This window comes from Aspergillus homomorphus, assembly GCF_003184865.1.
Source record: "Aspergillus homomorphus CBS 101889 unplaced genomic scaffold BO97scaffold_8, whole genome shotgun sequence".
NCBI lineage: Eukaryota > Fungi > Ascomycota > Eurotiomycetes > Eurotiales > Aspergillaceae > Aspergillus > Aspergillus homomorphus.
In genome coordinates, this window is record NW_020291894.1 from 344,580 (window position 1) to 360,617 (window position 16,038).

Genomic DNA, 16,038 nt, shown 5'->3' on the forward strand with positions numbered 1-16,038 from the left:
AATGTTCTTCTAGATTTCTATTATCCATAAGCAGAGTATGTGGTAATGGTCACATCACATCACATCACATATCTTAATAGTATGTCCATCCATCTCCACACCATGGACCCAGTACAGATATCCAACACTGTACACAGCAGAACGACCGTCCCTCAACGAGAAACTACCGCCGGCCGCCCAAAAGCACACCTTAAGTTAAAGTCAAACACAAAACTCCAGGGTATAAGTTCCTTAAATCCAACCAAGCAACAACGACAACACTTCATAACTCCTGCTTATCCAGCCCCCAGATCTCCCAATGCTGTAATACCTCCCAACCAACCCGACGGACCTTCCGCCGCCATTCACGACCGCGCTGATCCCGGAATACCTTCGGAAGACAGTGATCATCGTCGTCTTCGATTGGGGTTTGGACAGTCTCCACGGTACGGGCAGGTGGCGTATCCTCCTCGTCTCGGGTCCGTTTACCCAGGACGGTGTTCGGAGGTGGCTGGTTACGGTGATTGAGGGCGGGAATCATTGAGGGGCTGTAAGTGGCGTGATGATGCTGGTTGCCGTTGGGGAGGTCTTTCTCCAATGCTATGGCATAATTGAGGTGCTGCTGTTGCTGCGGACTTCGCTCGCGACTCTTGCTGCCCTCGGCGCTCGGCGCACGGGAGGCAATCGGGGTTTGGGGCTCGGCGTGGTGGTTATTCGGCGGATCCGAGGGGATGGTGTAGTGGCCGCCAAGAAGAAAAGCTTTGCGGCCAAGACCGAGGACTTTCAGCCGGTGGAAAATTTGTTGGTCAGCGAGGGTGCCGCTGAGTTTCTCGATGAGAATCTCGTCGTCAGTTTCGACGAGGTCCTGCAGGGTGCGTGCTGAGGCGAGAGCGTTGGCGGAGCGGGAGGAGAGTTTGGAGGATTGGCCAGTCAACAGCTTGGACGAAGGCTGGGAGCCGCGGGGTTGGTCGGAGGTAGAGCCAGTGGGTACAAGGATTCGCAGTGCGGTCAGCTGGCGAAGGAAGGGTAAGAGTAATCCCAAGGTGTCCATGGTCGAGAATTCTGTAGCGAAGCCTAGTTGCTCTAGTTGCGGACTGGCGTGCACAAGGCGTGCCACCGTGTTGGCCGATAGCGGCCAGCGCGCGGGAAGTAGGAGATGCCGAAGGGTGGAGGCATGGTTGGAGATGATGTTATTCAAGTAGCAGTCGCGAATGGTCGCCTGCAGACTGGGCGAGTTGACCGGGGTGTTCGCGGCAGAATTGTATGTCATCGAGCCGTTGGTATCGGACTGCGGTGGGGTGAGCGCCGTGGCTGAGACAAGCTGTCGCGGCGAATTGATGTCGTGATTGGGGTTGGAGCTGGCGTTGACAAAATACATCTTCTCCAGCCCCGTAAAATGGCCAATGAAATCAGCATGCCGTCGCGACAATGCATCTTGTCGGATGCATTTGATATGGATCTCGTTCTGGGGGATGGTCGGCCAGGTGCTGTCCACGAACGTATTCATCGAAACATCCGAGCCAATGTCATTAAGGATAGTCACCTCCTCCATAGGATGTTGGGCGAAGGCAAGATTGAACTCCTCGGTATGTAGCGCATACAGATTCTGCAGGCCGATCTTGCGAATGGATAACGGCCGTTTCGCGGCGATGCACTTGCGGAAGTAGTCGTGGAGCATCACGCTGGGCTCCTGCTCGATGCGCATGCGCGGGGACCAGTGCATCTTCAGTTCGCGCAGCTTCCGGCACCGAAACAGCAACGTGGAGATGTCATCAGGATAGCAGAGCGGATCGATGTCGGTGATCTTCAGGTACCGGAGATGCGGGATAGCCGGGATGACGATGGTCGGGCGCGGATGGCGACTGGACGGGAACCGGAGGGTCAACGAGGTCAGCTTGGGCAGTTGGGCCAGTCCCAGGTAGACGGTCTCCATCATCTTGGTGTTGAGCTCCCAGCTGAAGCTCTCCAGGTCGAGCATCTTGTCCACGGCCGCCCGGACGGCGATGTTCAGCATCATCGAGGAATCCGGCACCCGGCCGACCCGCGCATGCTCCTCCAGCTCCGATTCGCGCCAATTGCCCCGGAGCGTCAACGACCGCACCAGGTTGCCGTAGGGCCGCGTGATGACGGCGTTGAGCCCCATGGAGAACGGGCTGGCGCTCCCCATGCCCTCGGGCTGGTCATCGCGATAGCGGATTTTGTCATAGGAGGTCAAGGTGATGTTCCTGTACAGCTGAGGGAGAGTCATATAATTGAGCACGCGGCATGTTCGACAGAGACGAGCGAGGTCACCGGGATCGTCGAGCTGTAAGGCATCTTGCAGGTCAGCGATTCCCCCTTACCGGGAAAAAAACGGTGACAGGGCTTTTTGCAGAAGACGCACGGAGGAGATAATGAGAGCGATCAAATTCAGCGGCAGAACCAATAACGGGGCGCCTTGTGGCCGGTCAGTAGTGACACTGGCCTCAAACATGTTCTGATTCACGGTCGCCATGATGCGACATCCGTTGGGGAGACGGCCGTGGCATGGACTAAAATGGACGCAAGACAGCTAAAGCTAAGAACACAGGCAGACATCAATTACGTATGGGAAAGAATGAGTGATAGTGAGTGAGGGTGAGCAAGTACCGTGCGTGACGACGAAGGGAAATGGAATTATGGAATCCCGGGGAAGATTTATGCTTGCTGACTCAGACATTCAGCATTCACCTTATTTTCACTACTGACAGCGTAGACTACCTTGATTTGACTCTACATTCGCACTGGGATTGAAGACTGGACCTTCAACATAGCGAGCATTGAACTGATTCACCACTTATGCCTGACAGTCTCCACAAGGCAGACATACCCCTCGGTGACAGCTTAAATTTATGCACGAAACTATGTTTATGCACATAACTTCACGCAAGGGTCCAAAGCAGAAATAGCTAATGACCTACAGAGTACACACAAACAAATCCCTGATTAACTCCCAAACAACTCCGACAGATCGTCTCCAAAACAGAATCAACGCAATTAGACACCGCACCGATCTCAGACCTTAATCGGCCATGCGCCCAACGTGAACTGTGAATTACACATATTGGTCAATTCCCAGGTCTCTGCGCCGAGGACAGCGGGACTGCCCTCATCCTCCCAGTCGCCCATGGCGCCAGCGACAAACATGGCAGCCATGAAATGATCATCAGTGGCGTGGGCATCGCGATACTCGGGGTGTTTCATGAGGCGGGTCATAGCGCGGCGTAGCTGGGGGCCGGAGGTCTTCATGAGGACGTCCTCGACGGCCTGGCGGAACTCGAGGGCCCAGGGCTCGGGCGGGGTCTCCATGGCGAAGTTGTCGCGGAAGCGCAGCATGGGCGCCCAGCGGTTGCGGTACAGGTTGTGCACGGCGCCGCCGGTGCCAATTAGCAGGTAGTTCTCGCGGCGGAGCGGGCGCAGCACCGCGCCGACCTTGCAGTGGTAGTGCGGGTCGTAGCGCGCGTTCAGCGAGATGATCGTGGTCGGTGGGCAGCCCGCTGGGAACATGCGGATCAGGATCAGGTAGACGTCGTGGATCCAGTCGAAGGTGTCGTTGCCGCGTACGTTGAAGCCCTCGCGTGCGAGGAGCTCGATGCATCGCTGCGACGTCGCCAGGTCCGGGTTGAGCGGGTAGTCGACGTATTTCGATGGGTCGACGTACGCCACGGGGCTTTTGCCTGGGTTCGGGTTCGTCGCTACCTCGATCTGGTCGTTGAGGCAGTCCCAGTGGGCTCCCTGGACGGTGGGTGGGTGGAAGTGTTAGAGCAGTGAGGGTATAGTATGGATGGTGGTTTGTTTTCTGGTATGCCTTCCTTACCATGATCACAACGCCCTTGATCCCATGCGCCAACGCTTCATCGCCGCACTTGCGCCAGTAATCGGCCGAGGAGCTTTCCTCGCCCAGCATCATGGTGGAGCCATGGGAGAAGAAATGTACCGGAGTTAGACCTGTGCGTTGTTAGTTGTCTGATATAGTTCGGGTTGGAACAACCGCAGCGCGGCTCGAAAAGCGTGCAAACCACGTACCCATATCTATTTTTCGAGAGAGTTAACAACGCCAGATCAGCCTATAGATTCACCACAAAACAAGGCTAACTCTAGTCGAATCATGGCCGGCCTGCCAATTGACTTATACTATTCCGCGGTCAAGTCTGTCGGAAGTGCATCGGAAGGGGGTGGACCACAAACCGAGCACTTTCCCCCGTGTGGACCACAGACCCGCCGAGGTTCTCACAGCCTGGGGTAGTGCTAAATCTCGCTCTAAACACTATTAATCCACATGTTATTTTCCACGACAATCCTTTAATACACACAACTAAGCTTTCCCCCGACTCTTTCCTATCAGGCCATCTTCGTCGCGGCTGTTTCCCTCACCACAAATCCATCCTGTTCTTCACCCCCAAGAGACCCCAACCCAGACACTCTTTCCTCGTCCTCCACCCTAGACTGGGTAATTTCATCCTTATTATGCTCAATCGGAGTGTGGTCTTTGACTACCAGCCAGGTGGGTATCACAGCGAGACCTATTTCATTGATCACCAGTCAACAAGTCATGTCATCGGACGTATGCACCACAAACGAGGGAGGAGACATACCCAAAAGTATCGTATTGACAGACAGAGGAACGCGTCCTCCATACCAATCACGGGTGTTGAGGCCAAACGATACGGCTTGAGCGAAACTCTCCTGGCCGCGAAGGATACCCGAATAGCGCGCTGCCGCCCAATTAGTACAGGGAATATGCCGGGACCGACAAATAGGGGAGACTTCATACATAGCTCGGAGATATTGTCGGTCATGGTTGAGACGAGGTAGTACAGGAAGTTCTGCAGAGCTTGCTGGGCGAATTCTGTCTCCCCCACGGGACGAAGTTAGTGGTGTAAGAGTTAAGTTTCGAGCGGAGAAAGACGCACGCCAGAGAATCAGGACGAAGAAGCCCTTGACAAAGTCTTTGCTGGTCCAGTCTAGGACGGGAGGGTTCGCAGTGAATTGTTCCTGCACAACCCAGCCGTAGGTCCAGGCAGCGATGTGGACGATGATGACATAGTAGAAACTATCGGGTGTTAGTCCACTGGTCTAAATGGCAACAATGATTGCCATACCTGTAGATGATCCGGCTCTTGACAGGGAGGCCTTTGTAATCGAGGAATCGACTGATCATCCCCGAAGAAAGCAAGTTGGCAAAATTGCCTGGGTAGGGTTAGCCGTCAATTGACAGGAACGGTCCAGGAAGTTGATACGTACTAACAAAGCCCATGAGAGCTCGAGCGCGAACGTTGAAGTAGTAGGTCTCAAAATCTGCATGATCAGATCAGCTAGTGAAGCGAAAGCACAGGGGGGCTACCATACTGCCACTATATTGGTTGAAATAAGCGGCCCAAAACACGGGCAGCAGCAAGAGAACCTATACGCACAACGTGAGCCGAACACTTTACTCGATTCAAAGCATTACTTACTTGCTTCTGGCGACAAAGCTTCCAGAGTTCGTACATCTCAGCGCGCCAAGAGCCTTGCGCGATAATCCTAACTGGACTCCCATCGCTACGTTGAACCTTTGCCGGCGGCGAGAGGAAATACGCGACAGGAACAGCCAGACACTGCAGCGCAACAAAGATAAGATATACCTCTATGTACCGGGTCAGCCAGTTGCCCCATATACAAGAATAAAGACTCGCTGCAACATACCTGGCTGAACCTTGCCTTTACCCCCAGGAGTACTATCTTGTGTCAGCAGCTTTTCTTCCCTTCAGCGCTTTCAAAGCCCTTACTGATTGAGCCCCAGAACGATAGCACCGCCCAACAAGGGTCCACCGGTTCGAAACCACAGCCAGATGCTATCTCTGGTCAGCCATCCTCGACTTAACTCTTTGGGATTCAAACATACTTCATATACTTGCCGCGTTTGCCCGGCTCAGGATAACCAAGTGCTACCGCGCCCTCGGAAGCCCAGAACAGACCCGCTCTAATGAACATAAGTAAGATGCTAAAAAAACTGAAGATTCGGAAACTTCACTCACGATAATCCACAAGCTACCGATCCAACAAGCACGAACCAGACATTACCCTAAACCGGCGATCAGACACAGAACCATGGAGTATCATGGAGTGAGAATCTCACATAGCGATTGTTCGTATACAACGCCGCGCTGCAGATCAGTTAGTCCACCCAGCCCTAACAAGAAACGGGAAAACCCAGATACATACGAGTAAATTGGATACCCAACCGCTCCCAGCAACAGCGTCCAATTCAATCCGATACGATTGGCGATCGGTGCGCCGAAGATGCACAGGAAGCCCACTGCGAGAAACCACCGACATGTCAGTATCGAAGTCTGACTGTATTCTTCGCATGAGCAGAGAACTCACTCAGACCAAACACCAATGCGTTCGCAGCGTTGATCAGAAAGGGCGATTCCGCGCCTCCAGCACCCAGTGAGCTCATCGCATTCCACAAGCCTGGGGCTAAGAAGCCCACTCCACCGATAACGAAGGCATTGAACAAAGTGGTGTGGTACCATGTTCGTCTGCCCTGCGTGGAGGACACATTGCCGTGAAATGCCATCACCGAAAGATCTAGTCTGAATGCGAACTGGCTATGGCAAAAACTTTATGGCTGAAGCGCAATGGCAGCGTGGACGTATATGGGCTGGTGGCCATGGCCGTCTTATTTGTAGGGCGACTGGCGAGCCCTAGTGTAGATGGTCTTCCATAGTGGCACAATTTTTCTGTCGCATCTCATTTGAATCATCATTGACGTGCAAGATGGCGTGCTTGCGGCTTTTCCGACTATCTCATGGCGAACCGTTAGAGTGTTTAGTATAGTATACCTTAGTATGGTTGTTGAGGCCAATGGAGGTGGAAGTTGGCAATGGAGGAGTGGAACGCTGAGCGGGCTGGACCGCAATTGTCTTTACTTACTGGCATGGCGAGCGGACTTTCGCCGCCGACCCTAAACGAAACTGCGAGTTTGAGTCATGTAATCCATGATCTTTGAACTTGTTTCTTGGTGAAGTAACAATAAATACGGAACTGCAAATAAGAGTAATAAGATAGATATATATATGTATATTCAAAGTCTGGAGTATATGCATCCCAAGGGGTATCTTTTTACAAAACCGCGCCAGGTACCTTCACAGTCGCCGAATCAACCTCTGAGTTGCGAAGAGCTTAGAGCATTAGCAGCTCATGACGAGGGGATTCCGACCCAAATCATTTTGAGCAGACAAAACCGAAAACAAAGACAAAACAAGTCACTAGCACTCAGACGGAGAACCATAGAGAAGATGATCTCAAAATGATCCAATGGACGCGAATAATTGACCCTGATATATAGAAAATGGTGTTTAGATCCGATACTCCCCGCTAATTAAAGCATCCGTGTAAACATTGACCCCAAAAGTAAGTAGAATGGACACAAGTCCTAGTGTGGTATGACGCCCCATCATTGCTGAGATCGAGCATCTCCATTAGCTGGGGTGTCATTTGTGTGAGCAGGAGAAGACTGTTGCAGCGGCGATGGCTCTGTTGAGTTCCTGTCTGCACCTGTTGCTTGGTGTCCATCAGTGTTCTCGTCCATGGCTAGCTCGGAACTGAAATATTCGGCATGAGTCGAGACTTGATCAGGGCGATAATCATCCAATCCCACCAGAGCCGCTGCTTCGGGATCATAGCGCAGTTCCTGATACGCAGTGCTATCATCTGCGCTCCAGGGGGCGGCAGTTCGAGTCTGCGGCTGAATGACTCTTAAAGGCAGGTTAGCACGTCCCTCAGCACGACCCGATGGAGCCCGTTGACTGGAGTTGGTTGTTCCAAAAAGTCCACTATCATTGAAGTGCTGCGGCGACCAGATTTGTTGGCCTCTCCGTCTCGCAGGAATGACAGTGACTGGCAGTGGGGAACCTGAGCCTTGGCGTCCAGAACCAGGTCTCAATCGCCTGGGGATCTGGAAGCGGGCTCCGGCTCGAGCGTGTCGGAGGTTGGCGTGCTCATCGTCGCTGTCATCCGGGGAAGGATCTGGGGAAAGGCCATGCTCCCCGACGGATTGTGAACCAGGGGCCTCTTCCTCCGCCTGTGCTGAGGCAACCTCCCTTGGCAAAGAAGCACGCCTCCGTTTGAATGGATTGAGCAGAGTTCGCCACCCTTTGTCCATGTGAACAATCTGGGGAGACTGTTCCCTGGTCTGCTGCGCCGACAATCCACCATGCATCAAATCAGCTTGTTGGCTTTCCATAGCTGTCGTCATCTCCTTTGCAGCCGCTTCATCGTCCAGCCCCTCTTCCTCCTCTTCCATATGTGGCATAGCAACTGGTGGCGTCGGACTAGACACGGGATGATAATGCACGTTGTACACTGTACTGGCAGCACTCGTGGTATCGGCCCGACTGACAGGTGTCAGGGCCGCAGGTGGAGGGGTAGGCCGTGACACTATTCTCCGACGTCTTGCGTCTGCAGACGCGATATTTGTCTGATTTTCCAAGTTGGATTGCCAATTGCGCCCGACTCTGGTGCGCAGAGGACGATGAGCCAGGCCCATCATGCCTCCCCATCCGGATGACATGCCAGCACCACCACCGCGATCATTGTTGTTAGGATTGTAGCGCGGCCAATCAACCTCCTCGGATGGAGTAACTTCGAGCATTTCGTCTCCATCAAATATCTCCCGTCCCAAAATGCCATCCTTCCGCTCATCTCTCTCCAAAGCTTCAATTCGTTCCACCCATTCCCACACGACGACACTCGCTGCAGCCGATCCGACCCACCGGACATAGGTACCCCATCCTGCGATTTTCGGCTTCGAAATATCCAAAACAAAAAAGACGACCGGAATGAGGACGGCGCATAGCGACAACAGGGCCACCAGGCAGATGTTCCTCATCTTCGGGTGAAAGAAGGCAATTCGGTGTTTCGAGAGAGAGTAAAATATGACCCATGCGGCGTAAAGCAAGTTCAGAGCGAGTTCGAAAAGGTAACTGAGAGCAGGTATGGCGTCTTCGTATAATCGCGGATGCGTAGTATGAGACTTGACGAGAAATTTGTCCAGAATGCTGAATGTGGTATCGAACACAATCAATGCGAAACCTGCCCACTTGATCATGACCTTCTCTTTGTGCCGCGGAAACAGTCGGATGAGTGTCTGGACCTGGGCAAGCCATAGAAAAGTGCTCGAGATGACCCGAACAACCCGAATCTCCATCCCATCGATAACCTCATCAGTCAACGCCTCAGCGTCAGAGTAACCATATGAATATTGCTGTTCAGCGACCCGGAAGGAATCCACCGTAGCAATCGTGAGTGATACAGCTACCAGCAACGCAGCGACCTTCTGAAGCCAGGGGCGACCACCAACGCCGACCACCGAGGAGTTGCCGCTGTATGAACCGGTAATCATGCCGCGCCTTCCCAGAAAGTTTGCACCACCACCAGGACCACCAACGTAGAACGTGCGCGGAGTAATGAGGAGAATAATGACGAGCAAGTAGCTGACCACAGTTGTGCAGCCCATGGCGTACAGTTGCGGCGCTACCGAAGAGTAAAAGGGGTCGGTGGTATCAAGCGCCGCGACCGCATGTTGCGTGGACGTTGCTGTACTGGTACAAACTGGATCATAAATGGCATTTTCGGTCAAAGTGATCGTATAAGTGCGATTTAGATAAACGTGACCTGGTAAAACCGCGAAACCCGCGTCAGTGCAATGTCACAGTGAGGAGGAAATGCGGGGGAGGCATGTGCCACCCTCCGGGGGCGAGAGTAGGCCCTCCCCCCAAGATATCTGCCCTTGACATACCGGCGCTTGGTAGTAGGAATGGTGTACAGCCCGGTTCGTATGATCTGGTGGTAGTCGTCGTTGGCTGAACCCATATCTGGCGGGGGGCCAGATACCCGTCATTCTCCATGGTCAAACAGGCTACCAGGACGTTTCACGTCGCGGTCAAAGCAGGCCACACACGCCACAAGAACATATGTATGAAATGTCATCAATGCCCAACGGTGTCTGTCGTCACACAGCAGATTCATACACCCATAATGGCGATAGGTCGGAAGCGCTCTATCGATTGCCGACGGTCGGGAAATGCGAGAAGGGTATGGAGCGATCACGTTCGTCTGTCGAAATCAGATTCGAGGCAAGTTGGAGCTGATGCGGCTTGATGGCGGGGCTTCAAGTAGGTATTTGCACTTGGTGACTGGGCTCGGATAATAATGGAAAGGATGGGGCCAGCAAGTCATACAGATCTATGAATGAGGACTTCGCTTGATCGAAGGTGAAGTCCGACAGAAGAACCGCCACTGCGGTCCAGATTCCCCGGGCCGAGTCCAGGACTCACCGCCTAAATAGTCTGACCCCAATTACCAAGAAGACGTGACATCCTCCAATTCTGTCCCTCGTTGTTTGACAAACCAAACCATATGGTACTCCGGAGTGAGAATGGAAGTTATTCATACTATTCGAAGCTTACGCCATCTGCGAGACTGTGAACCACAGTGCTCCGACCCTTTGATGATCAAGATGTATCGAGAGTATAGAGGAATCACCTAGTCGCGTATCCATGCCACGCGACAAGACATAATAGACATCCTTAAAATGTGCACAGATCAAAACAGTTAATGGTTAGCATAGAGCCTCCGAAAGGCATATTGAGACCTTATAGACTTGCAGATAGAGGTACAGTATATACACGTCAACATGCAGAGTGAGTAGTAGCTGAGGCCATCGTCATGCTCCGGCTCCACAGCCAAACCACCTGAGGATAATTTGATGCAGCCGTAAGTGGGTTCGAATATGTACATGACTTCCGTGAGATTGTTACGCCATATGTATATCCGGGCCATCACCTGGAAGGTTGCCCGTACGACATCTGTACTGGAGCCAAATATGGCGATACCAGAGCCGCCCCCGAAGCTCTGGCGAAATTCCCGCGCTCTTCCTCTCGTTTCTTGATCTCAACTTCGTCTTGGATCAACGTACAGCAAGTGCAGCACGTTGCTCGAGCGCAGTCGGATATAAAGTCGCCTTGGATTTCATATGCCCTGCGCACCCGCCGGCGCTGAATTGTAGCCAGTAACCCTAAGACACCAGGTCAGCTCGTTGCACAACCCTTAGCATTGCAACTGGAGATAGATATACTGACATTGGCAGCCGCAGAATAAAGCCATTGCAGTACATGACCCATTGCAGAAACTATGATCCAGCATATTTGTCGGATCATCCCCGCGAGACATCGTCTGCAGTCGATGCTGCGTTCTCCCATATAGAATACAGGGGCATAACAGCCCCAGACAGCATGAGCCGATGTCTGTGCAGCCGCAAAGACTAGTCTTCCATGAGCCTCCTTTGATGGCCTGGTTGGGGTGTAGAATTTGTCCCGGTCGATGATATGCCAGGATATGATTTGCTGCTGGAGTTGCGGATGCGCTCGGCGCGATGGGAGGGGGAAATTGAGGTAGTGGGTTAGGATGTAATGGATTAGTGTCTGGTGCAACTGCCACAGAGTGACTCTTCAGAGTCTGATCTGAGGCGTGCACATTTACTTTGACTGGAAGCGGCCCGGGGCTTTGCGGAGGTTGCGCATACGAGTAGTCTGGTGCTACTGGTTCAGCTTTTGCTGGCGGGCGCACCTCATCAGCGAATGGAGCATAATTCGCAGGATGATGCTGTATATCAGGTCCGCCTGGATAAGCATGAGGGTTCGTTTCGTCGCTCAAGTGCTGCGTCTTCTCGTTTAGAGATGGCTGGGCCTGCTCTGGTACGTTCATATGTTCTGCTGGAAGGTCGCTTGGTGCGCTCGTCGGCAAGGCCATGTGTCTGAGTGTACCCCCAGGGGCATGCATCTCCAATGGCGTCGCAAGGAAAGAGTATCTTTGATTCCCGCCTTCCAGGTTGGATGTATCTAGTCGAAGTTGCCCATTCATTTTGACAACCGTCAGGATTCTTGTTTGACGCGGTATTGCACTCGACTTTTGGCGCTATGCGGTTTTGCTGCGGCCTCTTCGCAGGTCTGAATAGTTGTACATAAATTGAAAACGCTAAAGCTGTGCTTGCCGGAGGAAGATAAGGCGTATCCCAACTTATTTGCCACTCGTTTGTAGTCTTCATACGATAGACTACATATATTGAAGCGACACAAGCCTTCCCCGGAAATGATCCGCGGAAAGCACCCGGTTTCAAGGACACAAGGTAAGCAAGATGAAAGCGGAGTGAGGAACGGCGCCATACGATGTGGGAAGCAATTACATTATGTGTAGCCTCCGCTGGGGATGAACGCCTCGTTGGGGTGGAGTTTAGAGCGCGTGAGATGATCAATGTCGCAGCGGGGAGACCAGGATCTAAATGGCCAGAGCTTCAAGTATCAGGGTAGTCGTTGCGCCGAACAGCCCTTAGGCTGCACCGTTCTGGAACTGTTCACACCAGTGATCACTTCGGTTGGCTCAGTGGTCCCTCGGAAGTCCCCGTTGGGCCCTTAAGCACGTCTCATCACATCACGGTCGGCGCCGTCACATTTAGGATGGCCGCCGAAGCGCCCAAATCCTAATGACATTGGAGAAATCCAGGAAATTGCAACGCAGAAATATTCAAGTCCTACTGCGCACCTGTAAATCTCATCACCAGCTACTGACACTACTATTAGCGTGGCGGGTAAACCCATGTAATGACATAATAAATCGAATGATTGGAATTGAAGTGCTTAGTAGAACGAAGGACTGTCTGGTGGGGAGGTGGATGATTGTTGTTGGACGATTGGAATTTGGAATGGCTCAACGGGGAGCATAGCCATCACTTTCGGAATATGATGATATTGTCTGTTGAACTGCGCCTCACTTGATCGATCGAACTTTCATATGTCTCAGATTCATGAAGGCTGTATTTCAGTTGTGGTGCTCAGACACTGCGGTTTGGGGAAAGATCCCCCGTTTCCCCGGCCAGAATAACCGCTGATTGCAGGCGCCATCCATCACATGACGAGAGGATGTGTAGTACATACCTGCTGGGGGTGAAGCACTTTCAGTTGCTGAGTTAACGACTAAATACACTTTTGGGGTCCTGCTTAATGCTTGGCCACGAGAAGATTGTGCTCACTCTCCTACATACATCAGCATACTGATTTTTATAGAGCGTCTGCAATGTGAATAAAAAATTGCGCTCTCTAAGAATTCATTCTAAACTGGAGAGGCGAGGTAAGTAAAAGTGTATCTTTCTGCTGCTGTCCTAATTCCTACTTTAGGCAATGACAAGTGAGATAGAAAGGAAATGTTAGGACAGACGTTCACGATCATGCTGATTCTGCTATTATATGAAACTAAGTTGAACATAACGATGACTATGGGCCTGCAATACCAAGCCAAGCTACACCGTTGTGGAATCAGTTAGCCTTGTTAGCGAGAGCATAGCATTCCAAGAGGGTAACTGGAACAAAGCCGACGACCTGGCTGACATGCATAAAGTGGATTGACTGACGATAAGAGCTATATTGAGAGCTAGGATGGTCCAAGCGAAGTCCGTGATACCACCCTGAGTCCGGATGTCGTGCGCATGGGATCCTGGTTGATAAGATACTGTTGAGGCCACCAGCAGAACAGTTATGCAAGGGTGCTCCTGGCCTCCCTTGACTGCAAAATGAGTATAAGATTCTACAGAAGCGATAACGCACCTAAAGAATCTTCAGATAAGCAGCAGCGGAATATCTGTTCTGCATTCAGAGCAGTGATAAGAACCCCGGCAATAGCGTTCAACTCCAGAAATCACCCGGGATGTAGTTGTTCAGGACTGTACCCATAGGACGACACGCATAACGCCTGATAAGGTCGCTTTTGTACGAGATAGCATAGGAGATGACTTAAAGCTGATGGTACTATGCGTTTCCACACAGCGTGCAGATTGCTTGAGATTGCGTGAGAGAGCACCTATTGGATTGGCGAGAAGCAGTGAGCTGACAATCGTTTTAGTCAGGTTGGCAACAGAAACCAAACCAGAGCGTCATCTCTAACATTTAGGGAAGTCATTTAAGAATTGCCTCAACGAGAACGGAAACAATGCGTCCTGATGCTTGGATGAGGGAGGTCCAATGCAGTGTTCCAGGCAAGCTCCAACTTTGAATTGAACTTCAGAAAGTATAAGGCACCGATTCCGGCGCTCTGGATGCCTGAGGTATTTTACATGGCAGAGGCCGGTGACCAGCCCGACAGTCACGTTTTCCAATGATTGGTAGATCCAATGCGGAACGGGTCATGCGGCGGGAGTGGGGAAGAACTTGAAGGAGTTCAATTATCAATACAGTCCTGTAGTGAGTGATTCATCCCGAGTCATTCGTCATCCATCATGAATTTCTCCTGGATTTCTCTCCTTTCTTCCAACCTGATCTTATGAATATTGCATTACTAGCAACCAGGCATACTTGGATCTGCACCTACCAATGATATCTGGTGTAAGGTGCCTTATCTCTCTATCTCTTCTCCGAAGTTTATGAATGTATCCATCGCTTATCGGACCCTCTCCCCCGGTTTTATCTAGAACTTGTTTAGCATCGCATCTAGCGGGTTCCCCGAATTGCAACCCCACCGGGACCAGAAATTCGGTACGTATGCAAGGCGTTTCAGAGAATCCTGCCAAAACAACAATGAGGTTGTACGAGAAGGTTGCACGTATTGCATCGCAAGGTCGATGCTGGGCAGAAGGAGAATGGACCAGACGACAGGTCACATTATGCAGGGTAGCGAATCTCTCCCATCGATCGATTCCACTGCTTTCATCCTGCTAGGTACCGTTGACGACATTGCTTTTAGCCCAGAAAGCAGCCGATCGAGCAGCTCGCTCTACCGTCATGTCTGCATTCCGAGTGTCCCGATAGCCCTTGCTGTAGCCTGGGCGAGCGGAGAGCCATGGACACCGGTCTTTTCCAAATGCCATCAATCATATGCCAGCGAGCATCCACGGGGCTCCAAAATCCAAGTATCGGGTCGGCATTGGATGTTCAGGAATGACAAGACGGAGGCAGGCATAGATACATAGGTTGATGACCGGAGAAGTTGCCTGTAAGTGGATGTCTATCCAAAATTGTTTGCTGCATGCTAATCAGGAGCAGGGGAGAGAAGATGGAACTTGAAGGTTGTTGCCGCCTAAAGACGGGGGAAGATTAATATTGTAGGACGCAACAAGTAGGTAGATAAAATAGGGAGGGCACAGATGACCCCCGGGGCGGAAGGAAATTGCCTCCTAAAGGTTTCAGTACCTACCTACCTACATTTCACATTCACTTTCTAACTTGGAATTCCCATTAGCTAAATTATTTCCTTCTTGGGGCACTCGGTTCCAGGGATACACAAAATAATATAATTGGAAACTCAAGGCTGCAGCAGTCATTATTGATTTCCTCACCTCTGCTCTGTACTAGGGTTGTGACCGGTGAGAAGGGACGGTAGAAGGAGGATACTTATCTCTATCTCTAGCTGGTGATAGAATGAAAGACTGGCGAGACAGATAACTACAAGATAACCCCTATAAGATAAATAAAAATCCAAGGAAATAAGCAATTAGTGTGGAATCCTCTTACTCCGTACTCCGGCCTCCAAGTTTTACTTTTAAAGTTTTTATTTTTTTCTGAATGGGATCCTCAATTTTGCTCTGGACTCCTTTTTCTTTCTACCTAGTCTAGGTCAGATCTGCTTATCACTTTTTTTCAATCCCCAACCCCGACCAGTCACAGTAACCGAAGGAACCGTAGCTGGCTGGTAAAAAGACCCACAAAGGCGGTGACGAAGATCCGCGTCATTTGTTCGTCTCTGGTTCAGCCAAACGCTTCTCTTCCTTTAGTTCCCTTTCTTCCTTCAACTCCAGTTCCCTCCCAACCAAACCAACCCCGAACTGTCCTGCTTTACTGCTTTGAGACGGAGGGAGTATCTTCTTCTATCTGTCTGCCTTGTCATCCCGTCGTCTCCTGCAACTACTGCTGCGGCTTACTGCTTCCTTCTCTCTCCTCATCTTTCCTGTTTCTCCCCCGGCTACTGCGTCTTGGGTACTTCCTCAACTAGTCTAGAGTAGTCGCCTCCATC

General features: G+C 51.6%; 6 protein-coding genes across 6 annotated transcripts; 1 reads left to right on the plus strand and 5 right to left on the minus strand.

The window, feature by feature from the left end:
* Positions 1-6: 6 nt before the first annotated feature.
* BO97DRAFT_386361 (uncharacterized protein) lies at positions 7-2,580 on the minus strand. Its single transcript, XM_025693529.1, has 2 exons — positions 2,363-2,580; positions 7-2,284 (listed from the first exon to the last, which is right to left on the minus strand). Exons 1-2 carry the CDS (start codon positions 2,471-2,473, stop codon positions 263-265), a joined length of 2,133 nt encoding a protein of 710 aa, XP_025553732.1. The 5' UTR covers positions 2,474-2,580; the 3' UTR covers positions 7-262.
* A 432-nt stretch (positions 2,581-3,012) lies between these two features.
* Positions 3,013-3,952, minus strand: BO97DRAFT_340281 (DODA-type extradiol aromatic ring-opening family dioxygenase; the record flags this gene model as incomplete). Its single annotated transcript, XM_025691591.1, has 2 exons — positions 3,013-3,732; positions 3,815-3,952. Coding segments are annotated over 2 exons (858 nt in total), but the record flags the coding sequence as incomplete, so codon positions are not given.
* Positions 3,953-4,338: 386 nt separating this feature from the next.
* BO97DRAFT_386362 (MFS general substrate transporter) lies at positions 4,339-6,559 on the minus strand (the record flags this gene model as incomplete). The annotated part of the gene is made up of 15 exons (XM_025693530.1): positions 4,339-4,520; positions 4,593-4,712; positions 4,772-4,846; positions 4,911-5,050; positions 5,100-5,187; positions 5,242-5,295; positions 5,347-5,401; positions 5,454-5,623; positions 5,683-5,714; positions 5,766-5,831; positions 5,882-5,959; positions 6,015-6,061; positions 6,116-6,143; positions 6,202-6,295; positions 6,364-6,559. The coding sequence occupies 15 exons, from the start codon at positions 6,557-6,559 to the stop codon at positions 4,339-4,341; spliced, it is 1,425 nt and encodes a 474-aa protein (XP_025553734.1).
* Positions 6,560-7,073: 514 nt separating this feature from the next.
* On the minus strand, positions 7,074-10,247 carry BO97DRAFT_386366 (PalH/RIM21 family protein). The gene is made up of 2 exons (XM_025693531.1): positions 9,782-10,247; positions 7,074-9,657 (listed from the first exon to the last, which is right to left on the minus strand). Exons 1-2 carry the CDS (start codon positions 9,888-9,890, stop codon positions 7,439-7,441), a joined length of 2,328 nt encoding a protein of 775 aa, XP_025553735.1. The 5' UTR covers positions 9,891-10,247; the 3' UTR covers positions 7,074-7,438.
* A 397-nt stretch (positions 10,248-10,644) lies between these two features.
* On the minus strand, positions 10,645-12,275 carry BO97DRAFT_404111 (DUF614 domain protein). Its single transcript, XM_025694893.1, has 2 exons — positions 11,124-12,275; positions 10,645-11,059 (listed from the first exon to the last, which is right to left on the minus strand). The coding sequence occupies exons 1-2, from the start codon at positions 11,902-11,904 to the stop codon at positions 10,824-10,826; spliced, it is 1,017 nt and encodes a 338-aa protein (XP_025553736.1). The 5' UTR covers positions 11,905-12,275; the 3' UTR covers positions 10,645-10,823.
* A 2,033-nt stretch (positions 12,276-14,308) lies between these two features.
* BO97DRAFT_404112 (uncharacterized protein) lies at positions 14,309-15,408 on the plus strand. The gene is made up of 4 exons (XM_025694894.1): positions 14,309-14,414; positions 14,501-15,021; positions 15,072-15,208; positions 15,268-15,408. Exons 1-2 carry the CDS (start codon positions 14,403-14,405, stop codon positions 14,996-14,998), a joined length of 510 nt encoding a protein of 169 aa, XP_025553737.1. The 5' UTR covers positions 14,309-14,402; the 3' UTR covers positions 14,999-15,021; positions 15,072-15,208; positions 15,268-15,408.
* Positions 15,409-16,038: the final 630 nt, after the last annotated feature.

What these genes read in the sequence shown, in the direction of transcription:
- BO97DRAFT_386366 (XM_025693531.1), bottom strand. Translation starts at nt 9,890, where the DNA reads ATGGAGAATGACGGGTATCTGGCCCCCCGCCAGATATGGGTTCAGCCA. An exon ending in ATTCCTACTACCAAGCGCCG is followed by an intron (nt 9,658 to 9,781) that starts GTATGTCAAGGG and finishes CGGTTTTACCAG; the next exon opens with GTCACGTTTATCTAAATCGC.
- BO97DRAFT_404111 (XM_025694893.1), bottom strand. Translation starts at nt 11,904, where the DNA reads ATGAATGGGCAACTTCGACTAGATACATCCAACCTGGAAGGCGGGAAT. An exon ending in TTTATTCTGCGGCTGCCAAT is followed by an intron (nt 11,060 to 11,123) that starts GTCAGTATATCT and finishes CTGGTGTCTTAG; the next exon opens with GGTTACTGGCTACAATTCAG.
- BO97DRAFT_386361 (XM_025693529.1), bottom strand. Translation starts at nt 2,473, where the DNA reads ATGGCGACCGTGAATCAGAACATGTTTGAGGCCAGTGTCACTACTGAC. An exon ending in TCGCTCTCATTATCTCCTCC is followed by an intron (nt 2,285 to 2,362) that starts GTGCGTCTTCTG and finishes GATGCCTTACAG; the next exon opens with CTCGACGATCCCGGTGACCT.